The 26,834-nt window shown below is 38.9% G+C and overlaps 1 protein-coding gene across 4 annotated transcripts in view; it reads left to right on the top strand.

Moving 5' to 3' along the window:
- Nucleotides 1-26,834, top strand: part of SLC25A13 (solute carrier family 25 member 13) — a 99,199-nt gene that overhangs the window by 22,585 nt on the left and 49,780 nt on the right. For 3 of the 4 annotated variants that reach the window (XM_035317344.1, XM_035317345.1, XM_035317343.1), the window contains 4 exons: nt 1,386-1,439; nt 5,329-5,471; nt 12,180-12,295; nt 26,436-26,575. In XM_035317344.1, coding sequence (XP_035173235.1) covers nt 1,386-1,439; nt 5,329-5,471; nt 12,180-12,295; nt 26,436-26,575 — 453 coding nt within the window. Of the gene's footprint in view, nt 1-632; nt 654-1,385; nt 1,440-5,328; nt 5,472-12,179; nt 12,296-26,435; nt 26,576-26,834 lie in introns of those variants that run through there. The other variant, XM_035317346.1, reaches the window with a different exon arrangement.

The raw sequence follows: 26,834 nt of genomic DNA, 5'->3' as shown, positions 1-26,834 counted from the left end.
CTTTCTTTCTTTCTTTCTTTCTTTCTTTCTTTCTTTCTTTCTTTCTTATATAAAAGAATCCTTTTTCATATAGTTTTCTTAAAATATTCCATGTTATTTTGGTATTTTTTCTGGCCTTTGTTTTTTAGTTTTTCAAAGACCCATTTAGGCAGAAGAAAACCATAGTAAAGATCCCTCAATAAATCTAAGGGTGAGGATATAATCCTGCTGTACAGACTTCTTTTTTCCCCTTCTGTTGTTTGCATCAGTAGCCTGGTATGAAAGTGCACTTGCAGTCTCGCTTGTACATTCACATTTACAGTTTACTATTGCTTTGGAAAGCCAAGAAAATAGGTAGATGTTTTATTCATGTTTTATTGATAAACCTTTTGATGTTTAGTTGTTAGGTGAGGATGAGATTTTATGTCTTGCCCTTTGGCTCTTTGTTCCCCGCTAAAGATGTTTTCATAAGTTTTTTGAAAATCCAGGTATGCTTACGCAGTAATTTTTTTGGATTAGAAATAGATTGATGTGCTGAGTTGACTGTCAGGTGATGGTTGTTATGTTGGCAAGCAAGATTTTGTCAAGGTATCTTGAAGAATGGGAAACTCTATAGCAGGCACAGACTGAAGGGATGAATCTACTTACTACCAAAACCAGCAAATGATGGCATGGTAGGTACATGAAGAAAATAAGCCTGTTGGGCTTACTCCGTAGTGCAAATACAATATTCTTAAATTGATTGTTTGGGAAAGACAAAAAACACACACACACTAGCAAAACCTTTCTAATTATTTTGTGTTTTAGTTGTAAGTGACTGGTTGTCTGATCTGCAGAAAATCTAGATGCGGTGCTTTCTGACTTTGCCGTGTCAAAAATGTCTACTCTTTAAATACTTTAAAAGGTTGGAAGTAGGAGGTAGGTGTACCAATAAAACAAATAATTACATTGGAATTCAGTCTTTCAGGGAGCTGCTTTCCTGGACAGGTTAGTAAGTCTGAGTATTTTATTCTTGCCATCTGTTAGCTGGGGGCTGCATGTGGTACTCTGAAGTTCTTAGATGAAGGATGCTGGAAATGTAAGAAGCTATATGGTAAAGATGGTATAATGCTGAATTTCAGCAGGGAGGGATCTTGAAAAGATTTGATGCTTGGGTATCTATATAAGTTACTAACATGTGCTTGTTTAAGAATTGCAGGGAATCAGCTACAACAAAAATGTTGAATAACTTAGCTTAACTGTGAAATTAGTAAAATAAATATGACCAGCTAAAGCAGTACCTAATTTATCTAAGGTGAACATTTATTTTCATCACTCATTCTGTTGTTTGAATTCTTTCTTTTAAATGACACTTTGACATCTTTTCTATAAATTATGGATATTAATATAATTGTATTTACTTGTAGGTGGCTCTAACCAAGAGAGCTGATCCAGCTGAGTTGAAAACAATATTTTTGAAGGTATGTATAAAGTAAATATTTTACTCTTTCTGCTTAAATTTTTCATATCTTTTGCTCCTTTATTGCCGCATACAACTCTTGATAGTTTTTCCAACCATTAATCATTCACTGTATTATTACCATGTTAGACTTAAATACCATTATCAGAATTGAACAATGCTCACCAAGAAGTCAGATACATTCCTGAGTGATTATTGTATTGACTCAGAAGAAGTATTACTATCTTAGAGAAAAAAATGCATTGTTCAGAGAATGGGGTGGGAGTTTCAGTATTGTTCCTACACATGGTAAAACGTTAGTGTAGACACCTTGCTGTTAGACCATTTGGTAAACTTTCTTCTCCCATCCTTGCTGTCTTCCCTCAATCAGGGTTATTCCTGCTTCTCTAGTCTGGAGAAGTGTTGGGAAGATCACCTTTTGAAGTGGTGACCCTATTTCTTTTTTAAATTCCTTCTGTGCTGACCTGCTATAGATGTATGCAAGTGATTAAATGTCGCGTGCTTGCCTTGTCTACTTGGAGAAGTGTGTTCCAAGGTTTTGCTGGAACATGGCTTTCTTTGACCCATTTCCTAAATTTAAAGAAATATTCCTAACCCTACAAAGATTTATTAGTACAGTGCCTAAAGTAGTTTAGTACTCTGATATGAAGAAAAATACAGAAGTTGGGGTAAGAATACGTGCATGAGGTAAGTACCGCAGTGCTGCAGGGAGTTCTTGTATCTGATTATATTTTTTATTTTTTATGAAAGGGTTAAGTACCAAAGAGAGCTAATACCTTTCTGAGTTCTACCCTCCTCCTTCCATCTCTCCAATGTCATACTTCAGTCTTCCTGCACTTCTTGGCATGTTTTCCATTGGCCCTTGTGATCTATTATTAACAGTATGTGTAGGTGTCACTATGTATATTGTCAGTATTTATAGTTTTATCATATACTATCAGTATTTATAGCTCTGAAATTATTTTTGCAGTTGGAAAAGCCAAGATTTAACTTATTAAGCCCTGGAACTGCTATCTGTCAGGAAACTGAAAAGATTCTTGAAAAAGAATAGGATTTTCATAGGTCAGTACTGGAAAAGCAAGACTAAGGCAACATTAAAGGCAGACAGGGTAGACTGCTGAGTCAAGAAGATGGCAGCATTGAGGAAGGCGATTAACGTGACAGAGAGAAGGCTGGTCCCTTCTGGAATATGAGGAGTTTGGCTGAGGGTTAGCACACTAACTGCCACCTCTAGCTCCTCGTCTTTCTAGTTTTCTCTGAAAAGTAGGGGTCTCAGTGAGCACAGTAATAAAGTATGCATTTTGTTCAGTGTAGTACAGAAATTCTCATGCTGAGAAGGAAGGATGAGTGAGTGAGGTATGTCGGTTTGTGCTCTACAGGTAAGCTATGGCCGGAGTATTAATTAAGCTGCTTCAGATGAGTGGTGAGGCCAATACAGTTGCTTCTTCAGCGTGTGGGATCTTCACTTATAAAATAACTTGACAGCCATTTTTCTACTTCAATTAAGAGTTAGAAAATAAGACTCCCAGATAGGAATGGTGCCCACTGTGTAGAAATAAATATGAGACTAGCAGTTTCAATACAGTTGATTACAGTAAGCTTCCAGTATTTTAAATATATCAAAATCCCAATAAAATGTTTGCAAATCTTACTTAAAATGGGGTTGAACTGGTTAATACTTGAGTATCTAAAATGTATGGAAATAAGTTACCAAAAAGCCATTAAGTACTATTGTATAATATCAAATTCTCTGTGGGTATAATTGCCAAAGTGAGGAAAAATACAATTGCAAAGAACCATTTTTTTAATGTCTCTCCTCCAAAACCAATAGAATTGATGTTTTTCTCTTTTTGTTATGATAATTTCCAAGAGTAAGCTTACTTTTTTTCAAAGTCTTCAACCATAACCCCTAAGAGATTAGATTTTAGTGAAAGTGATCAAGCTGACATTTTCCAAGGTCATTTTCTATATGTAGCATAGAGAACGTGATTGGATTTCAAATACACTTGAGTAAATCACAATGACAAGAAACAGGGGGACACTGAAACCTTGTGCTGTTTTCTGTTATTGAGTGCCCTAGCAGGGGGTTAGCCTGGAAGAAAAAAATGAAATATAGAAGCACAGACTGTCTGACTTATTTGATTTGTTTCTCAATAGCAGCTGTGTTAAAAGTTTTTGAAGCTGGGTTTCTGAAAGATTCTGTCTTCCTGCAAATGATTACATTGAAATCAATTGATCTGCTAGTTCTTGTAAAAGTATACAATTGAAAATTCCTTACAGTGTATCAACTAGAAAGCTTGTCTTATGAGCAGTGCCTATTGAAACGCGTATCCCTAAATGCTAACCAATATATAGATGCCAAAGCAAGTTACATATTGTTTGGGCTTGCTTCTCTGAAGCCTTGATCCTTGGAGATATTGTCGTACCTGAAGACTGTATTTATATAGCACTAGAAGAAAATAATCTACTTACTGTTACACTTTGGCATCCCTCTGAGAGTTATATGCCTACTGCAGGTATAACGGCACTCGGCAGGCACCAGCATGGCTCTGTGAAATGAAAACTGGCAGTTTCCTTCCCTTAGCAGAGGCACAGCAATGTAAAACAAAACACGTCTTTGAAGTATGCTACAAAATATCAATAGGCAACTAATTTATTTATTACTTTGGTGTGGATAATGCTCTGTGGGGAGCTTCAAAAATGCTTTATTATCCTACCTTAAAGAATGCTAGAGGAATTAACAAGTTACTTTCCTGTTTTCAGTGCTTGTTTGTTATCCTGGGATAGACCTTTCCCTTGAAGCTAACAAACAGTTCTGCTAACGTTTTTAGATTACGTTATCCTTCTTCTTCTGTCTTAGTTGTTGTCCTTATTTTATTCCCTTCCTTAAAAAAATATTTAGGGTTTATTTCAAGTTTGCCTTTCTGCAGAAGGTGAGAGCTTTAAAATTTGAAGGAAGGTTGAGGAATCGGTACAAAAAGCAATTCTATTTATGTATTATCTTCAAAATATTTTAATATCAAGGAAAAGGAATCAGTAACTTGTTATTGGAGGCCTCTCTTGGGAGCAAATACTCTTGGATATATTGAGCACTGTATCTGGAGTAGTATGCGAGTACCTGGTGTTGGATACTGTGTGAAGCAGTGTTTGGTGAGGTCTCAGATCCCTCTTCTTATTTGTGCGTTGTGCTAAACTGCCATTTCCAAGTTCTTGTTTTCTCTTAGGTTTTTCTGGAAATCACTGTTCTCTGACCTCCTTTCTTTCAGCAGTTCAACCGAGGAGTAGCTGTAGACTTCCCTTTACTTAGGGATGCAGCTGGATGTGGTGTGCTGGAGTTGCTCCCAAACAGCACCCCCAGGTGGACGCTCTTGTGGCATCATTTACTCCACTAGCACAGCAAAGCCGTTTGTCAGATGTAAGCCCACCTTTTCATGCCAAAATAGAATGGCTACACAAAGGAGTCGTTTCAGAGGAGTAAAATATGGTGGAATATCCCATAGTTGTTACAGTTTCAATGGACCTAAAGTACCATATGCATGTTTGCAAATGCGTGTGTGTTTCTTGTTCTACTTCACGAAAACCCACCACTAACAACAAAATCAATCCATACTGGAGTATGAACTGTTTCTAGACTAAACATGGTGAAATTGTTGACACGATAAACAAATAATCATACAGCTGCCACTCTCCTGGCTGGGAAACTAAGCCTTTGGCTGTTTTAGTATTGCCCACTTAGTCTGTCCTGTTTTGGTGCAGTTTTTAGGTTCTTCATAGCAGAATGGTCTTTACCTGCTGTAAGCCTGGGGCTGGTTGGGTCCTATGGATAGTGGCAATAAAAGTGCCTGGAGAAAGATGCATTTGAGTCACCAAATGTTGTATTCATTTAACAGTATGCAAGCGTGGAGAAGAATGGAGAATTCTTCATGTCTCCTAATGACTTTGTCACTCGGTACCTGAAGATAATTGGAGATGGTGTGCCTAATACAAACACTGTACAGCTCCTTGCGGGAGTGGTGGATCAGACAAAAGATGGGTACGTTTTCTGTTTGTTTGTTTGTTTTCTTTCTCTTTGTTGTTCATTTATAAAATGTAAAACCATTCCTTCCAGAACAAGGCTGGTGGTTCTTGTTTTTGTTTGTTTGTTTTGTTTATTTTGTTTTGATGTTTGTTTTCCTGCAAATACATAAAGGAATACAGCATCTTTAAAGTGGAAGGAGTAGAAACAATGTTTTGGGCTGCCTGTAGCATTTAGCTGAACAAACCATTTTCTGTCTACTGTGTATTCTTAATTCATTGAACCTTTCATGTCTGTTGGCAGGTTCCCATAACTTCTGCTTTCCTTTCTGTCCATGAGTCTTTCTCTCTCTGTTTAGTTCATGATTTGTCACAAACACATTCAAATAGCAATCCAAAACAAGTTTAGATGATGTAGGAAGAGATCATAGAAAAAAAGGAAAAAGTGCCGCTACTTTGGTTTGACATAGCATTGTTCAAAGTTTTTCGCCATTGCTTTTCCTCAAGATGGAGGAGGAACAACAACGATATTTAGTGAGCCACTTTGCAAACAGGGGAAGACAGCGGTGAAGTTGGCTGCACATGGCTTGCATTTGAAAGGCTGACTTTGCCAATAGGCAAGATTAACTGCCCGTCCGTATTCCTCCCCCCTTCTTTAATGAAAACCTAGCTTTTGCTTCTGGTACTTGCCCAGGCAAGCTGTCTCTTCGCCCATATGAATGCATTTTTTGAACCCTGCCTTTAAAGTATCTTTAGAGAAACTTTAGAATAATTAGCTATGGACTTAAAGTCTGTAGTTGTGGTGTTTTTAGAAACCAGAAAACTTCAGGCATGACTCATATCAGTGGTTGCAGAGAGTAAAATGTGAGATAAATAAAGCATGACTAGAGAATGCAGGCTTCCTAGGGAACAGATGCACGCATAACTGAGAACTTTTAAAATAGTTTCTCCATTCTCTTTTCTGCTCAGGCAGCCTCAGGTATTTGGCAGCTGTGCACCTTAAACCTCATAGACAAGTCAATGTAATTATTGTTATCCATGGCAAAAGAATTCTGTAAAAGGTCACATTGGTAATGTTGGCATAATGGCAGCAAGAAAGTGGTGGCTTCGGATAATGTTTGACAGAAAACATTAAGCTTTTTTTCAGATTTCTTCCTTTGGTTTGATGTCTGTAAAAACTGCATTTTCTAGATTGTACAGATTCAAATCCATTTTGTAGTAAGAACACTGTGAGTATAATACATGCCTTGTAATTTGGACCTCCATAAGCAGAAGCTGGTGTCAGAGTGTCAGAATGAGCAAAATAGAAAGCTCTAGCCTATGTGAACTTGTTGACAGGTTGGGATTTTGTAATTTGGTGTGATCCTGCAGGAGTTTTGCATTTGTGTAGTGCAGTATTGAATCTTCTAATTGCTACTTCCTGCCGTGGGTAAGGATTGTTTCTGCAGTCCAGACTGCAGTGACAGGACTGCATGTTCCTACCACGATTTCGGAAGAGTCTCTTCTGGTATTCAGGCCATCTTCTTACTTAGCTGCTACACTATTACATAAAAGAACGGAGCAAGTTCAGAAAGTGCTTAGCGTTCATCTTTCTAATCTGGCACTGTAGCATTTTTTTTGCCATGTGGCCAGACGTTTGTACCTTGTGCTGGTAAAAGTAATATAGTAATAAATATAGTAATTCTTAGAGTGATGATCGGAAGCAGGGACAGCTTGCTTTTTGGTTGCTAGAATGAAATCCCCTAAGAATGTCAACAGGACCTATTGGTCTTCTCTTGAATTCTTTCCAACTTGGCAGTCCAGAGATTCTGGTTTTAAAGTGAAGTACAAAACTGCTTTTGTGAGGCTGGTCAGTGTTAAGGTCATTAGAGTCTGCTCAATACTTCAGCTTTATTTCTAGTAGAAAAAAAAAAAAAAAAAAAAAAAAAAGGAGGTGGCTTGCAATAGCAATGACAAGTTAATTTTGTTCTAGAGTTAATGGCTTCAAGTAGGGCAGTACTGAAAATACTGCTGCAGTATTTGCGTAGGTATATTTGCGCTGTAGGGGATCCCCGGTTTTGTTCTGAAGAAGCATCTGTTCTTCAGATAGGGGAGCGTGACCACTCTTTACCAACAGAGTCTGAGCCCAGAGCCACCGGGGTTGTTCCTAGCTTTTTTAATACATTTTTTAACTCCTTTGGATTCTGGTGAGAAGGTACATATAGATACCAAGTGTAGTCAGTGAGAAATACTGAAGTCTGTAACTCAAGTGGGTGAAGGGCTGACAGCATGAGAACTACGGACTCGTTAGTAGAGCACATAGATTGGTAGCGGGTGGCTTACCCCAGAACTGAAGAGGTCCTCAGTGTGAACGATGGACATGGAAATGAACTTCGCACTTCATTTTTTCTCTTCTCCAGATGGGATTACTTAGCAAATGATCAGCATTTAACAGATTCTGTACATTCTGCAGCATCAGAGTGGTGTGGAGCAGACTAGGCAGATGAAACAGGCACAACACTGGGAATTTGCTTCTTGCATATTTTTCCTCAGAGACCTGAACTAGAAAGAGAAAATCGTAAGCAGAGAACAGTATCTTTTACATGTGATCTCACTGTGGTTGCCATGGACAAAATCTCTTGTGTAGCTGTAGCACAGTTCCAGGAGTTAAGGATCTGACAGTGTCTACAGGATTTGCTGTTGGCGTGACAAAGATATGAGACCTCTCAAAGGCAGACTCTGGCGTTCTGTGAGTATCTGTTGCCATGGGAGCAAGGTTTGTCTCCATCTTAATTCAGGGCACAGGAATATTTGGAGGTGGGCTTATCTTGCCTCTTACTGGGGCATCTTTTTAAGGTTTCCGTTAAGAGAATACCTTTCTTGCTGATGTCCAGAGAAGCATTTCCAAGTAGTGGGACGGTAATCACACAGGTTTTCAAAGAGTCATATATCATGTGGCTGTAGGTTGCATGAAGCAGATTTAAGAGCCTTGCTTAGATCTAGGTCTTAAGCTTCTTGTTCCTAATTTTACATTGAAAAATGCTTCACTTGGCTTCAGGTGGACCGGAAACTTACCTGAAATACTGTGGCTTTATCAAGGCCTATCAGTAACAGGCCAGGCATTTTCCATCTTGCCTACTGTAACATACTGCTTTTTAGTCTTTTGCTGTACTTTTAAACACGTGTCTAACAAAATAAGTATTTACTCCACATCTCTGTTTGGACTGTAGTAACTAACACTTTACTGAGAAACATTATATGTTTTATTTTTAGAAAGGACAAACTATTCAAGAATAACACTTGGAAATGCCAGCATTTTCCATTATTATTGGATATAAATTTATTCTCTAATGTACCAATTTACGCTATACTTAGTTTACCTAGGTTGCAGCATAAAATAATAGATGCAGCTTCAATTTGTGTCCTATTATGTTATCATGTTCAAATTGCTGATACAATAGAAACATATGCATTGATTTCTGAAGAAACCTCTTCATCATTGCATTTGTATGTATTACTGCGGCGGGTAATGGCTTTTTTTTCTTTATATGGCTACGTGCAGACTTCTTCTGGTGGAAAAGGATTACACCTGCGTGGTGCCCAGGTACTGTGGGCACGAGTGCCAATGAAGTTTGGAAGAAAGGAGGGAGTAATAAATAACACGTGTGTTGCACGATACACAGTTGTTGTTTTTGGCTTGTAGCTCTTGTGTGTGGATGTTTTTAAAATACCGGTGTTTCGGTCTTCCTGAATAAATTGTGCAATGTTGGCACTGTTAATGAGGTCATGAAGGTGAAGAAAGACTTAACCAGTTGGGTAGGATGTCTTTAGCACCAAAGTAAATTTTTTGTAAACATTTCAGCTTCCTCTCTTTGCGCTGTTAAAATCGCTAGGCTTTTCTCTGCTTTTGTAACATAAATGAGCACTTGTTTAGGTAGATAAAATAACTCTTAAGTAGTATATTGAAGTCCATGTTAATATGTGCTGTTTAATGACACCTAATGATATTCAGCGAAGGGTTATGCTAAACCCAAAAGGGTGATGCTAAACCACAGAGAAAATGTGTTACCCAGGCAACTACCCTTGTGCAGTATAGAGAAGTGAGCATATGGCTATGTAGTACACATTATTTCAGCATCTTTAAGCATTAAGAATCACACGTGTAATTGACTGTGAAAAATTACTGCTCAGTTACTGTATTGTATGGTCATAATAGAAGTAAATGAATACGTCATTGTTGTTAGAATAGATCTGTTGGGAATCACTAGCAGGCTAGTCTACTTAGGGAGCAAAAATACAATAAGAAGAAAATAGCTGGTTTAATTAACATGTAAAAATTGGGTTAATTTGAATTCAGCTGGCACAGCAGATATTAATGTCTCTTCTTTAATAGTCTGGCAAGAACCACACAATTTGTACACTTTTAATCTTCCTAGGGCTATGAATAATTGTTTTTAAAGACGGATACGGGGTTATTTTCATCATCTCTCTCTGACTTATGAGGGGGGTTTATTACTTGCCAGAACTGACAAAGAATGCTTCTACCAGTATCAAATATTGTAGCAGTGTTGGAGCCCTCATCAAATCCAAGCATAATGGCATAGGATGTGCTCGTAGCGTGGCGTTGGGATTCTGCTGGGAAGAATTATGATTGCTGCACGTGTTGGGATCCCATGATAAGGACATAGGTTGGTTGTTGTTTCACACAAACAGCAGCTGTATCAAATCGGTGTTGGCAGATAGTTTCAATTCTAAACAATCCTATTCGAGAATCTTGTTGCCTGCTATTTCGTTCCTTCTGTCTGGGCTTTCTAATATTTGGGACAGAAGCATTCAGTGCTTTGTATCTGTTCGCTGTTGTGGAAGTTGTCAGGTACGTAACAAATAATAATGGATAATAATGAGCTTTTATAACCTCAAAGTCACACAGTAACAACAAATATGTGTAAATGCAAAACTAAGTAGGTTGTGATGTGTAGGTTTAAACTTAAATGAAATACTGCTTTTTTTTTTTTTAAAAAAAAAAAAAAAGCCTTTTGGTTTGGGAGAGATGGAAGTTTTCTGCCTTATAAAGACAGAGTATCTGCAGCACGTTCTAGGTTTCACAGTTGGTGGTACTGAGAGCTCCTCCGGAATTTGAAATAAATGACGTAGCAGGCTGCCCACGTGATAACGTGTGCTCATGTAGCAGGTCATTGGCTTCTTTGCCAGTAAAACTTAAGGCCTGCTTATATGTTTATTGGCATCATCAGTTGTGAGTTTAATATTAAGAGTACCTGAGGAGGTTTCTTTTTATTTATTTTTCTTGCTACTTAATTACTTATGGTGGCAAGTTTCCAAAGCTAATTATTTGTTAGAGCATTTCTGACTCTACATATGCTTTTATTTTCACTTCTATTTAGTGTTTGCGTATTGAAGGAGGTAAAATAGAATGGCTTTTTTGACCTTTTCTATACTATGCTTTTTTAAATACTACTCTTCTGTTCATCCTCTCTTATTTTGACATTTTTCATGGAAATCAGCTTATGGTATGCTGTGGTCGTTTAGTTGCTGACAGCAAGCATGCTTCTCTGTGACTTAAAAAATAATTCCCTCGAGACAGGGTGAATGGGAACTGGTGTACAGGCCTGGGTCATCGTAACGTGATGGGATGAAAAAAATGCCTGTTTCAGGCCTGTTTTATAATAATAAAAATAATTTGTTTCTTAATGTTTGTTGCACTAAATTTCGTGCGTCTTGGAAAGAAATCTTCATTCCCCAGGTATTTACTGCCTTGTGGAGCCGTTAAAGCTGCGCGCTTGCTGCCCTGACATAAAGCAGCCCAGAGAGAGGGCAGTCCTAAAGCTCCCCGGCTGGCAGCAGGCCCTGCAGCCACACATTTGAAGATGATTTTGAGCCGTACAACCCAGTCATTAAAGAAGCAGTGAACAGAAGAATGGTTAGCCTTTGTCCCTGTAAGAAAAGGAGTTTGATCTCCATTTAAACTCCTGGGCGTGACCCGGAGAAATTAAAACTGCTCAAGGCCTTTGCTGCATCAAACCTACTGCTGGAAACAATGCCAAGTTGCCTAATTATGTATTTCTACTTATTAACTACCCTAAAGAAAGGGACCTCTGCTTTTATCTGTGCTCTGCTAATGCACTGCTGTCTTGGGAAGCTGGCTGCAGTGATGAATTTGACTGAAGTGCTCCTGGGCGGAGGCAGGCTGTGCAGACTGCTGCTTGGAACCCCTGACTCCACATGCAGCACTCGAGGGCTGCCACGGGTGACTAACATGTGCTAGCAAACAGGTAGCACATCCCCATCGGTTCCTTCAGGAGTGAGTGGCAGCATGTAGGTCTTGAATGGATTTGCTTTCCAAAAGCCCTAAATCCCGAGTCCCAGGGGAAGTTATTCATATCCTGGCTGGCTGGCTTGGCACTGGAGGGAGGCAGGCTCCCCCAGAGGGCAGTTCAGGGAGGCATTAAAGCCGAGGTGTGTAGCCACACTGAGCGCCTGGCTGATTTTATGTCCTGTTGTGACTTGCTAAGCAGAACAGCTCCTCGTTCAACCGAGTCATTTCCATCTAGCAATGTAAAAAGGGCTGCTAACAGTGTTGGCGATTGGGCATTTTAGGATAAGTTTTAATCCCTGTTGATAACAACTTGTATGAATTTTTGTCTTCTTTTGCATAATCTGTGTTACATTGTGTTTCTCTTTTCTGCAGGCAGGTGGTTTCATAGCTCTCGCTTTTTCCTTCCTCCTTCAGGTTGATATCCTTTCAAGAGTTTGTGGCATTTGAATCAGTCCTGTGTGCTCCAGATGCATTGTTCATAGTAGCCTTTCAGCTGTTTGACAAGACTGGCAAAGGAGAAGTTACTTTTGGTAAGAATGGTCTTCAATGCACACTCTTAATTTAAATATCCCTACTTGTAGCAAACTATTTTATCTTTTGTTACCATAAGAAATATAGTGATTGGTAATAGAACTATACTAGTGCCACTTAACTTTATGGCCAATTTTTTTTTGATCACTTCCACTTGTATAATATGAAGTCAGGGTCACAGTTATCTTCATAGTTTTCTCTGGAGAACCGGTCACTTTTTCTCCCCAGCATGTTTGTGCAGGTCTTCAGAACAGCAGTGCAAGGTGGCTATAGGAAATGATTGCAAAACCACAGAAAAGTTGCCAGGGACTTGGGCAAATGTTGAGTCTGAAATTACCCTGAATTATTTTTTGTTTATATTGGCTATATTGCAAGCTGGCTTTCTTTTAAGACTTAATACTTCTTTTCTGTGAGATTTTTCAGTAATACATATATTATAACCCCACAGAAAATTCAGCTGTGCATTGGAGGTGTGGTGTTTGCACAGATAACATGGCATACTTAGGACAGTTTAAAGCATGGCTGTGGGGACTATTTATTTCTATACAGCACAGAGACAGTTTTTGATATCTGCAGGACTATCTGCCACCTGCCTAGTGACAAACACCATTACATTTGGAAGAATCAGAAATTAGCAGTCTTCAATAACTTCAGGCATTGAACTGCACGTGAAAAAGTGTGGAGGATTTTTTCACCCCAAGCACCTATGTTGGATAAAAATGTTATTTCTAATCTGTTATATTTGAAGAGGTTTATCCATATGTCTCAAGTTTTATTAATTGATTATTAAACATCTTTAAATAAAAGGAAAGCTGGATGACAGTGGCCCTTTCTTTTTCCCATCTTCCCCTGTATGGTTCATATGTCCTTTGTCTTTTGCTAGTATTGCCTGCATATACTATGTGCTTAGTTAAAAAAGCTCTTTTCCAGCCCATTTAAACTGACAAGATCTCCTGTTACGGTTGCTTGAAGCATCATTATCTTCCTTCTTCCATCTCCAAAAATCTGTATTTGAAGTTGCGGCTGGTGAGAAGACTTACTGTCTCTTCTTGTGTCTGTTTTGTTTTTTCATTATTTTGGTTGTCTGTTGAGTTTGTGAAAGACATGTCTTGTGTACAATGCTACTTGTTAGAACAGCTTTAAAAAAATTACTATGGATTCTAAAGGATTTGAAAGAATTTCAGGATAAATTTCTGCTGAGCCTAGCCTTGCTGAAGGAAGTATTTTGTGCCTAACAGTCTTGTGCATGTTTATGGACAGAGAGACAACGAGAGGCAGCATGCTTTTAAATCAGGAGGGCTCAGATATTTTGCAATGGTTTTGTTCCAGCATAGGCAAACCAGGCTTCCTGGAATGCCTGTGATGTGCAGGTTCTTGTCTGCGTCAGAGCCCCCAGTCGCTTGGAGCACTTGTTAATAATCTAGGAAGAACTGTAGTTGTTTGATCTGAATGCTGAATCAGTCCAACTTAGCTTTTTAACTTTTGGCATTCTTCTTCATATTTTTCCTGCTGGCAAATACTTCCCTTGGGGTTAGACACAGTGAGTCAAGGGATTCGTTTGGCATTTGAAGCTGATTGAAGTCCTTTTAGCAATAAGGGAAACTCTTATGCCAGGCTGTATTTAAGGTATTTGAAAGAGGAAGCATGCCAACATTGGCAGAACCTCAGATATCTTTTTTTTTTTTTTTTTTTTTTTAAATTCCTTCCTCCCCTACTTTAAAATCATAAAAGCATTTGTAACTTCTGCATAGTACCTTGCAGCCACCGCCCCAGAAAATGCCTGGAGTAGGAAGGATATGAGAGCTGTCTCAATGTTGCGAGTTCTCAGCAAAACCAAATGAACTCTAGATAAAGCTAGTGTACGTTTTCTATTCTAAGGAAGAAGCTTTTTTTTTTTTTTCCTATTGTAAAAAATAACAAATATTTTCACAAATTAGTTACCACAATGCTCTCCTGTAACTTTGCCACTCAGCGCCTCAGTCATGCACCTGTGAGGTTAATTATGAGATCTTTTTCCATTGACTTGAATGAAAGTGGGATCAAGTCCTTATCAAGGTTAGGAGAGTTAAATAGGGGTTTTATATACTATGGAATTACAGTGTGAAAGAAAAAGGAGAAAAGGGAAAGGGTCGTTTTTCACTATGCTGCTGCTAAGTGTACTATCTCAACGATCCCTTTATAAGTGTGTATCTCATTTTACTGTTGTAAAGCATGGCTTATCTTTGCAGTCATTGTTTTTCTGTATAATGAGATAATGGTGTAAATATTTTAGCTTATTCTGAACGAAATATAGGGCTTCCTGGCTGTGAACTTCCCATTTTCTACTAAGCAAGTCATCCAATTCATATCCTTCTACAGGTGCACTTAGCTTGGCACATTTGTAAAAGAGATTAATACAGGGTTTTACATCAATGAGCTTTTACACTGAATGCCACATCTAGGCTGTGGATGTTCAGGGAAATGTTCTGGGTCGAAAGTTTTAGTATTCAATATTTTGCACTTTTATTGCAAAACATTGCATCTTTAGCTTCTTTGTTGGCAATTCCTTTGCATTTTAGCCATACCTTGACATCTCTACAATTCTAAATGTTTCTGTTCTTTCAAGTTACAAGTTAATGTTTCTGTTCTTTCAAGTTACAAGTTAACTGTATATAGTTCTTTTGGCAGAGGTGGCATCTATTTAAAAGGACTGATTTGCAAGTGGTGTGTGTGTGTGGAGGCGGGGGGGAAACATTTCTAGTTTATTACTTATGTGAGATGAATGAAATGGCCAGCAGTAAATCAGTGGCCAGTGGCTTACTGAGACTACACCTGGCCGTTGCATCACGTTGTAGATTTATCTGCTGCTGAAGTGTCAAAGCTTTGACAGTTCGCAAGGAGTTAAAGCTCTCAGCAGGAAAGTGGGAGGAAGTTTAGCTGGCTTTTAAATTCGAGGCAAAGAGCAAACCATTGCTTCTTACTGTTGAGTGTTGACAGGCACATAAAAGCTGATAATGTAAGTCCAGGGGTTTAAGAGACTTAGTAGAGTTGCTTTTTTGTCGTATGACTGTATTTTAATGCCTCATTAAAGAAGCAAAGCCCTTTGAAATTCTTTACTAGATGGCATTTAAAAAAAAGGTGAGATGCTTGGGTAAAAATGTCAGTGTTTAAAAACTAAGTTGTCTTAACCTCTATCTTTAATTTTGGATAGATAAATGAAATGATGAGAGTTAACAATTCTGAGCTGTGAGTAACACAGCAGTGATACCTGTGGACTGGAACTTTATTTCTCATATACAGGTTCTCAAAGCCCTAATGAAGGGCAAAACAAACATTGTAGACATCATTTTTTTCTCATTAAGAAAGGAAAAGCAGAAAAAGAAAAATGATTGCCCAAGTCTGTGCTGACTGCCAGCATTGAACCTGGCTTTAAAGATTTTCATTGATTTGTTTTGAACTCGGTTTTCCCTACAAAAAGAAGTTCTTACTCTCTCATAGTTATTGAAATGTAGCTATGGTATAGTTTGTGGTTTTCTGTTTATTTATTTATTTCTTCTAAAGTCTTCTAATTCAACCTGAAGCTGTTTCAAAATGGATGCTATGCTGTGCTGCCCTGAGAAATATGAATACGCTGGAAACCATGTTAGGCCTTTCATTAAAAAAAAAAAAAAAAAGAAAGAAAACCAAAACAAAAAATACCCTACGCTCCCTAGACAGCAAAAAAAAAAACACCAAAGGGAATGGGGAACCCAAACACTAAATTGTTGCTTGTTTGGCATAACAACTGCAGAGTCAAGCAATGCATCTGTTTTTGTCTCAAAACAGAACTCTATTTACATGCAGACAGCAGCTATTGTGGGTCTGTGCTTCTGTTATTAATTATAGCAGTACACATTTCTTAGAGGAACACATGAATTAATGATGCATCTTACTAAGCACTCTTGTTTGCTTATCTGATACTTGAATTGCCTGAACACTTGTTTGTAAACTTCATAAAAACATGTAGCTCGTAACCGAGGTTTGAATGTGTATATACAGCTACTGTGATGAGCTTCGGAGTTCTTGCTCTGTGATAACGCTCTGACTCTTTTTCAATATGCTAAGAATTATTACAGGAGTATAACACTTGCTTTTCTAACCAAAGGATTAGGTTCAGACTTTGTGAGCTAGCTTGTTTTTGTTGCTGAGGATTATTTTATGCTTTGCTTGGTATGACCTGGCTCTTCTTTGGGGATTTATATTTTTTTATTTTTGTACAACACTTAGCTTAGTGATGCCCAGCCTGGTACACTCAAAACCATGTAAAGCAAGGAAAGGCTAAATCTGAACTACCAACCTTAAATTGCTGAGGCCGTGAGCTTTGATCATTTGATAAAATTCAATATTCAGTAATTCTTAGCAAGTTTTCCATTGCTGGTTCAAATTGGTTAGAAACCATTTGTAGCTAGTGATGTGTTAGCTTACACCTACACAGTGAAGCATTTGTTGGTTTATAACTGACAGTTGCCTAGATATGATGATCCCAACAGCAGCATTACAAGTGCAAAATGTGTTTAGTCTCTAATATTTTTTGTTGTTTCTACTGGATTTTGCACAAATAACATCTAGTTTTAATTAAAAGAGGATGTAAGGAAGACTTGTAAGTATATTTATTTTTCTTCAAAACAACTTTTGAAGTCTACTTGATATTATTTTCATATAATTTCCTTTCTAAACTTATGTCAAATTGGCAAGCTTCTCTTATTTTTTCTTTTGCCTGAAATGTTATATAACTAGGCAGACTTTCATGAAGGCATCTGAAGTGAAACAAAGCATGTTTAGTTACAAAGTCAGTTTGTCTTTTTAAGTGTTAGAAGTTCCATCCATTTATGCAGATGTGTTTCATTGGGTCTAGTAAATACAACTGAGTTTCCTAAGTCATCCAGAACTGAAATTTGGTGTTTGATCTTTGTTGTTTTAGTTTTCTTCCTTTATTTTTTTTCTTCCCTTTTTTGTTTGTTTTTTAAATTAAAGTTCCCAATTAACAGATGTCAGGCTGAAGACTGAGCATCTCTCTTCTCTTTAGCAAAAAACAGGGAATGATCACAGGATCACTGAGCAGTTGAGGTTGGACGGGACAGTGGCAGCCATCTGCAGGGCCAGCAAGGCCAGGCTGCTCCGGGGACTGTGTTCAATGGGGGTTTTAAATATCTCTGCGGATGGAGACTCTGTAGCTTCTATGAGCAAGTGACGTCCAGGGTTTGGCTATCATGATGGTGAAAAAAAAAGTTCCTGCTGCCTAGCTGGGATTGCCCACGCTCTGGCTTGCATCTCCTGCTTCTTTTGCTGCCTGTGGGCATCTCCATCTTCCCTACACCCTCCTGCTGGGTAGCTGTGGACAGCCATGAGGTCCTCCTTTAGCCCACCCCTCACCAGGCTGAGAAAACCCCATTCCCTCAGCCTGTTCTCATGTCATGTATCAACACCTGACTGTCTTGGTGATTGTGATGGATAGAGATAATATACTAACTAAAATAAAATATCATTTTATTATGTTCGCATTGGTAGGAGTGATCTGCTTATTTATTAGTTTTATTATTATTATTTTAAAACTATTATTATTCTTCAGGGAAAATGGGGCAAATTTAATTTTTAGGCCCTCCTGGGGCCTAGTGCTTTCCAAACCTCTGGTCTTTGGGCTCTGGCAGTTTGTCACCTCTCTTCCAAGGATGCCAGGAAAGGTAACAAAGAAATGCAAGGTTGTTGCCAATAAGCTGAAATTATGGATGTACACAGCTCCAGCAGAAACATTTTTAAGGATTTACATCTTGAAAAAATGTTAAAAACCTTTTCTGTAAGCCAAATATGTAATGTTTTGTGTATAAATTTCATGTTATTTCCCCTGGCATCCAAAGAGGACAGAAGAAGCAGACAAGCTTGGATGCCAGATCTTAAATGCTGAGAGTTACGGTACTCTTGAAAAAAAGCCTCTTTCTGGGGGTATTTGTGGTATTTAGCAGAGGTAATAGATGTGCTCATCTCAGTCAAAAATCACAGCCAAGCCGAACTGGATGATGTATGGGTATGTCACAAGGAAGCACATTCATAGTGTTTGAAGTGACCAGAGTACAAACAACTAGAGCAGGGGAAGGTTAAGAGGATAACAAATGGAGCACATTTTCTGCAAAGATGAAATGTGAAGCTTATCATGGATCTTTTGATTGGTGAAAAATCACAAAGACAGAAGCACGTTCTCTGTGATGTTTTCGTTGAAGTAAGATTAATCTGTAATACTGCTCTGCCTTTGTTGAGAAGTTTGGATAGGGCAATAAACTTACAGCCACTGGATTCTGTTCAGTAGATAGTGTGTCTCGTCTAAAAGAGAAGGCATGCTGAACTTTTTAATAGGATTTGTACCAGACTTCCTGGTTTTCTGGGGTCTTTGAGGGGATTTTTTGGTGGTTGTCATTTTCATGACAGTCTTCTATTATGACGTTTGGTTAGTGATACTTTTCTTAACCTCACCCTTGTGTATAGTATATGCTCTAAAGCCTTTGTTGCTTCTTCAAACCACAAAATGGATATGTTTCACGTCTTAGTGAAAGCAGACACTTTTAGCAAAGGAAGACTCCATCCTCCTGGTTTGCTTCCCTGCTATGAATGCCTCTAAGGGTGCTGACACTCCAGTTGGTGCTGTTGCAATACTGCCTGGAGATGTGCTGAGTCAACCAGTTCCTATTATGCAGACATCTCAAGGATCCATCGTAAGCTTTTGCTTCCCACTGATTTGCTCCAGATGTTAATAGGTTACCTGGAGGTGATAAACCATTGCGAAGGCAGCCACTTTTTGATATAAGTGGAGCTTTATTGTTCTTCTTTACATGATCAGTTTGCATTCAAAAAAAAAAAAAAAACAACAAAAACCACCAAAGCCAACACCATGATTTTTGGGGAACTTTTAACCTTTTTTAATCACTCGTGAGCAATGTTTTCTGAACAACTGACTGCAGGTGCACACCTCTATCAGATTGACGTGCATGGATTGTGTGGCATCTTCTCAGAGACAGAAGAACAGCTCAGAAAGCTGTTCCAGTTCAGTGGGTCAAAAATCCACTTTTTATGAAAGGCTAACTGTAGATTTGCACGATTGACTATAATGGCTCCAATTTTAAAAGATAGAGGTAACAGAGAGCACTTCCAGTTGGTGGGATAATTCAAGAATACTACATGCTCAAATGGCTAAAATATTGTGCTTTCTGCTGGTACTTCGTGCTACTTAAAAAGAAAAAAATAGGTGTGGAAAAGGTGGGGAAAAGCCAATTTGAGAGTAAATCTCAACTATATGAGGTCACTCTTTGGTTAACAGCAAGCCCAGGGTTAGCCATCTTTCATGCAGCTGTATAGGCTGTTGGGGAAAAAAATACAACATGATTACTTGGCAGCATTTGGAGAGGAACCAGAAGCTTCCACACCAGAATATATTTAAACTGTAGCAGCAGAAGTATACTATTTTAAGCTTCATTTTATTTATTTATTTTCCATCCCCTTTTCAAATTGTCCTAGAATTACAAACTAGAAGGCAAAAAACTTCAGCAGGCCCTGAAAGCTAGCAAGGTATTTTGTTATTACAAATTTTAATATGAAATTTCAGATGGCAAAATACACATACTTTCAGAGTGTGTGTACTTCAGTTTTCTAAATTGGAAAATCTGCTGTTACCTAGCAGTTAATAACTATTTTTTCCAACATTTGGAATGCGGGACCTGATTTGATAAGCTGATAAAAGAAAACAAAACTGAGAACATGTTGGAAATGCTCAAAGTGAAAATTACAGTTTAGGTAGGTTTGGGGGTAGATAGTTAGACATTTTAATTGAACTAAAATAGTTTTATACTAATACAGTACTGTTGTGGGAGTACATTTTGTGGTGCATTTGAAATTGAAGTATTTAAGTGGGGGAAAATGTATGTTAATGCTTTGCAAGAAAGTGATTTTTTTAATACCATCTATCTAAGCAAAATAGCTGTTAAAGAAATAGAGCTCTCAAGCCTGTATTTGGAGAGTAAAGTGTAATAACTTTTATGCTCTTTTAGGATAATTTGTCTGAGCCAGGAGTTTGGTTTTATCACTTTGGTTAGTGTATTAAACTGCTGTAGGAAACAATCAGGTGAACTCTGAGGTAAATTTGTTTTCCTGGACAGCTACAGCAAAGTCAGCCCCTGCCAGTGTCAAGACAGCTGTTAAGTCAGTCTGGATTCTGAAAGTCCTGTGATTTTAACATCTCCGGGATAGGGATAACAGAAGTGAGTCCAGATGACGATTTCACTTACCATGTGGAAATAGGGACACTGAATTTGATACAACAGCTTTGGTTACACACAAGCAGCACTGGCTTATGTTAAGCAGCAGAACTTCTGCTTGTCCACCACAATTCAGAACTAGTCCACAGCTGGGCTAGCTCAACACAGCTAAATTGGTTTAAAATTACCATTTTTATTATTTGAGTTTCACTGCATCTTTGGGGATTTTCTCTGAATTTGGAGTAACTAGTCCTATTAAAAAAAAAGCATAAGCTACCACTTACACGAATATACATGGACAAAAATTTAACAAAAGCAAAATCAGCAAAATCAGCTTTTTTTTTTTAAGGTGTTTATACCCAAATGTCTGTGTACAGTCACACGTTTTAGGTGCAGACTGATCTTAGTCTAAATATACAGGGTGCACTAATGGAAGGTTTTGCACTCTTTTGAATGACTCTGTTTTAAAACAGAAGCATACTGCATGATAGAGTGCAGATGAATTGCACTGACCTGAGCTGCTATCTTTTTTCAGATCAACCCCCACCCTTCTCGAGTCGTGAAATACAATACCATTATCTTCAAATTATGTACTCAGTTTCTACCGTGCCGGCTTCAGCGGGAGAGTTCTAACAGATATCTTCCTAATAGTATTTTTAAGAGGGAAAGAACCTAACGTAATTTTTATTTTTTTGATTCAGAATTGTGAAATTGCTTGTAGCCCATGTTTTGCAAGGAATTAAGAGGTAGAAAAATACAACGTTAGTGTACTATGTCAGGACTTGTAACCCGTGGAAATAGGTGGCTGTGACAGCTATTCCTGCTCCTCTTTGCCAAGGGATGTTGGAGGGATGAGTACTTTTTCTTTGCAATCCATAGTCATCAAGGTATTCCAAGGTATTATTAATTCACAGCATGCCAGGTATAAAACCATTTTAACCCATTTCCTTTACAAAGCATCAGGGAGATCAAGAAGGTGATTGTAATGCTAATATTTCCAGAGTGCTATAGCTTTTCTGGGTAAATGTGGATGACTGGATAACCCAGTCAACTACTTGGACTACCCATAAGGAAAACATCAGTTCACATCTTAGCTGAGCAGATGTGATGTGAGCATATGTTTTCCAAAATAAAAAGGCATAATTATAGAACCGTCTTAGTGCCAGACCATGGGAGGATGGAAATAAACTCTGCGCTGCATATTTGAAGTTCACAACAGTAAATAGGAAAGGGAAATGGAGGGAAAAAAAAGACAAAAAAGAACCCTTGGACAAAACCCAACAATTTCAGTAAAAGAAGATAATACAAAATATTATAGCTTGAGTGTTTTTGACATACGTATGTAGTTGTCTCTAGACATACACGTTTTGCACAGGTTCATCATACTTTATTTTTGTTACCAGGAGCAGCGAGGGCAGCTGCTCCACAAGGCGGGTGAGCCTGCAGCCAGCAGAGGTGACAAGAGGACAGGCAGGCACGGGCAGAGACCTCACCAAGGAGGGGCACAGCCCCGTGCTGCCTGAGCAAGGAGAGCAGAGCAGGTCTGGTGACAGTGACCAAGGTCAGCCAAGAATCCAGCGACTGCCAGACAAGCCAGTGGTGATGAGGCAGCTTCAAGGACAGGCCTCAGTCAGAGTCAGCAGGTTTGGGATCACCCAGGCAGGTGGGCAGGCAAATGTGTCCATATGAGACTAGCTCAGGAAAGAACCAAGGATGTGAGATACGTGGCTTCTCACAGCTCTTTGCCCAGACCCTGATCTAAGTGCTCATAGATGGGGCAGGGAAAAGAGGTTGCAGAATCTGGTGGTGCGCACAGGGTCATGAACCTTATGGAAGAACGTAGTTCCAAATGGTCAACGAGAACTCGGTGCAAAGCCTGTAGAAGTCATTCTGTTCTCATCTCCACTGGGCTTTAGGTCAGGTCTTACTTGGTGGTGGTGACATGGTAGGGTCATGACAGTGAAGCAGCTACTTACAAATTGGTTAACTTGACCAACTGGACTTCCCTCTTTTATTTTTTCTTTCATGTAAGGTTTTATCTGAATGACTCCGTAATTGAAAACATTGAACTTTTTTCAAACCATTTAAAGGAAACAGTTTCCAAATGCTAGATCGCAAGTGTGCAAAATTAATTAAACATGATTTTATAAAGGTCTCACCTTATGTCTGTGCAGAATGATGGGAGTCTGCATATTCAGTTTTTTAAAAATCCATATCTGTATAATAAAAGGTCAGTTTGACACTCCTTGTATTCATTTTACTTTGTTGGAGCCAAGCTGTAGCTGTAATGCTCATATGTTCCTCTTCAGGACCTTGAGTATGATGAATATAGAAGCAGCTACTGCCATAAGGGCTTGAAAAGTTTATTGGTACATGTGGAACTCTTATTAACTTATGATAGCTCAAGTATTTTCAAATTTGTCTTTTGCTTTCCTCTTTGCAGAAGGTAGCCTGTGTTCTTTACAGAAGTTGCGATTACCGATATCATCAGGATCTCCTTTTTCTCAAGGCTCAGGTTTTTAGCACAGGTTTTCTATGCCAAGCAAAAAAAATTAATTGCATAAAGGGACAACATATAATTGTATAAAATAGAGCCCATTTCGACAGCCTTTTTGCAAAAAAATTGTGGCTATTTTCTAAAAGGGATTTTTGTAGATTATCATGATTTTTTTTCTATCTGTGAAACGTTTTGGTACTTGTGCAAATATATAGCTTGAAAGCATCTCCATCCCTAGAGATAATCAACCCTCAGCTGGACATGGTCCTGAGCAACCTGACCTGACTGGATTGTGTTTGACAGGAGGCTGGACCAAATGAGGTCTAGGTGTCCTTTCCATTATAGATTATATTTATAGATTATAGATTATATTTAGAAGTGAGTGGAGTGAGTTCTAGTACACAACCGGATGTCTTCTGATGGTTAGCAGGCTTGATCAGATTTTATGTTCCTTTGCTGAAGGTTCCTTTTCCTACTTTGTAGTGCCAATATTAAGAGTTGTTGTTGTTTTTTTTTTTTTCCTTTTGTCAGAAGTTAGTGCTTTTTTTTTTCCACTTTTTGTTTTTTGATTTTCTTGAGTGGGAATTTTTCTTGTATGCCACAACCAAGGAGTGTTTCCCAGGCAAGTTGGGGGAGCAAGACACATTGTACTTGCAACATAGCTCATGTGTGATAACTAATAAAAATAACATTACAGTGGCATAATCACAGGACACTGTAATTTTCATATGTAAACATAAGTAAAGATTGTGAGGAGCCTGGTGTCATCAAAAGGGATTTGAGACTGCTTTTATATTAACTACGGTTTTCCTGTCTCTTGTTTCACATCAACTAAGAAAGCATTTTTTTTTTTCTTTGACAAAGGCAAGTCTGGAGTCCAACCAAACCTAGTTTTTTGTAAATGTCAATGATTCTAACCTCATCCAAACAGAATCAGTGTCTTGCTCTGTGTAAGTCTGGGAGATGGGTTGGGAGGGACAAAGGAAACTGATGAGCATCTGAGTGCTCTGTGGGAGACAGGTGTCTAAACAGGTACTGTAGCTGTTCTGGGAGTATCTTCACTCCCCTGGAAAAGCGGAGTGGTTGCTAGCAGGAAGAGACAGCTTTCCAGTCCTTTTGTTTGTGGACAAAACAGGCTGCCTTCTTCATGCAGGTTCTTTTCTTTGAGGGTTGGGGGAGGAAGTCTGGCAGAAATCAGGAAGATAATCTCCATGTGACTTCTGCCCTAAGCTGTGTCAGTAGGAAGCATCCTAAATAACAGGCGTTCGGTAGTGGGACTGCCAGTCTGAACCGATTGACTTTTCCTTCCAGTTGCCTTGAGATCAGAATTTTGCCTCTGGAGAATGCTGGCTGACAAGATCCAAGCCAGTTGTGATGGAGCTTGAAGACACGAATGAACAATGCTGCCCTAGGGGCACTGTCTCAGGTTGCTTGGAGAAAATTCTCATAGGACGTTAGGGCCTGAAGATCTGAATTTTAAGAATTTGAGGTTAACTAGGGTCAGTTTTTCAGTTTGTAAGTTAAAACCAACTTGTTCTTTCATGACTGATCCCAGGGATCAGTGGGTGGTGCATTTTTAAAGATGAAACTACTGACTTTGTTGAGATGTGAAGAGGTCTTTGATATCATCTCTACTCTCTCCATGAAGCCCAGCCTATGACCAGCCCCCAAGCTGTCCTTGCAGATAGTACCAGCTGCAGTGAGTTTGGGTCTGTGTGAGGCAGGACACTTGCCTCTTTCACCACATCACTACCATTTTTTTTTTGTCTTAGTTCTTCATTAACTTAGGTGCTTCCTGACAGCTTCCTGGCTCTCAGCTGTTCCATCCTGGCTGTCACGATTTCCTGCTTCTTTGTCTGAAAGTGTGAATTTCATCCTGGCTGGGTTTCCCCAGGTCAGCAGAGGCACTGTGCCTATCTGGCATGGACTGAACCAGAAGCCAAAACTTGATCTGTGCAGGAGATGAGACCTCATGGCCCCAAAGCGTCATCTCCCACTTCACTTGGGGCGCTGGGCTGAGCAGGAAGATGGCTCCCAGGCCTTGCTCATAGGTAGGGGCTGGCTCCAAGGAGGTGACTTCCAGCTTCTTCTGGAGGCAGGGAGACAGACAGCTGTGCTGCTTTCCTTTCCTCCAGGCTCTGGTCACGCTTGGGAACTGGTTTCCAGCTCTGTGGCTCACAGAGACAGACAGGAGCTGAGAGCTTGGCTTCCTGGTCTTCAGCGAAGTGTGAAGCGAGCAGGAAGCCACCTCCTGGCTCTACCTGTGGGTAGGGAGTGGATCCTGGGAACCAGCTCTCCATGCCCACAGGAGCTAGCAGGGGATGAGAACTGGCTTCTGGCTGGCATTGCTGGAGGCTTGTGCAGGCATGAGGGAGGTATGCAGCAGCTGGGAGCCTCTGGCTTTGAGCTTGTCTTTGGAAGATGTGCTTGCCATTTATTTTTGGCTGAGACAACAACTACTCTTGCCCTGAAGTGGGCTTCATGGTATGAGACACCTGTCTGAAAGACAAGTACTTCCTCAGGTCTTGTTACTGTTTCTGTTAGTTAAAATATGTATAGTCCAATTCCAGGAACATATTGCCCTTATTACTGATTATACAAGTTGGTGTGTTTCAAATAGTATTCATTTCCCAAAAATGTCATGTACTATCAAAACGTCTGCCAAGCCCATAATAAACTGATGGCCAGTTAGGACAACTAAACTAAACTAAACTAAACTAATCAACCTTGCATTTATGTGTGATTAGCAAAACTTGCTCACCCTGCATCCCATAGCAAAAATGAGACTGTAAAGTCTGCTTTATGTTGGAGGTGGTGATAAGTTTGTATTCTGTCTGCCATGTCCCTCCACCCCCTGCCTCACATATGACTGTTCCTGTAAGGTAACTACAGAAAAGTGGATCTTGAGTACTGGTATTTTTATAGTTGATTTGTTTGAATGTGGAGAACTCTTGGAATAATACAAAAGCCTGAATTATAGTGACACAAAACTTTCATTGTTAGCAGTTTGAAAAGATTATGCTGAAAATTGGTTAGCTTTAGTCATCTTTTCATAAATTGTCTTTTAATTTTAATCCTTTCTCACTTGGTTTTGAAACTTGAAATATCTAGTTGAGTCTCTTCCAATCAAATGCTGCGAATATAGAACTTCACAAATAAGATTATTCAAGAGGTTGTATTTGTGAGGGTGTTCAAAACTTTTCATTTATTATGATTTTGTTTAACAGAAAAGCTAGGTTTGCTTTACAATATGTTACTGATTCATATGAACAATATTGCTTTCCTGTTAGAATATGCCGTATTTGTTTTGCTTATGTAAATACACGCTTGTCTCTATTGTTACTTTATTTTATTATTAGACTAACATTATTCTTTTCTTTCCAGAGGATGCTAAGCAAGTTTTTGGCCAGACCACGATTCATCAGCACATTCCATTTAACTGGAATTCAGAGTTCGTACAGCTGCATTTTGGAAAGGATAGAAAAAGGCATCTAACATATGCGGAGTTCACCCAGTTTTTACTGGTGGGTATAATACAGTACAGGTTATCAAGATTAATAAGATTCAAAGTACTTGCAAACTTGCAAAATACCATGCTAGTAGGAAAGTTCCGAGAAAGACTGTGTGGGCTTTCACAGTTGGACTGCTGAACTTTGATAGTGTTGATAAATAGGATAAGCTAGTGGCAAAGTTGCTGATTCTGGGTAGCTCTTTTTTTCTTCTTTTTTCTTTTGTTTTTGGCACTGGTGTGCAGAAAGTCAGATAGCTTTTGAAAAATTCCTA

This window comes from Oxyura jamaicensis, chromosome 2, assembly GCF_011077185.1.
Source record: "Oxyura jamaicensis isolate SHBP4307 breed ruddy duck chromosome 2, BPBGC_Ojam_1.0, whole genome shotgun sequence".
NCBI classification, from domain to species: Eukaryota; Metazoa; Chordata; class Aves; order Anseriformes; family Anatidae; genus Oxyura; species Oxyura jamaicensis.
Note: the sequence above shows the minus strand (reverse complement) of the source record. Positions and strands in the feature narration are given on the sequence as shown.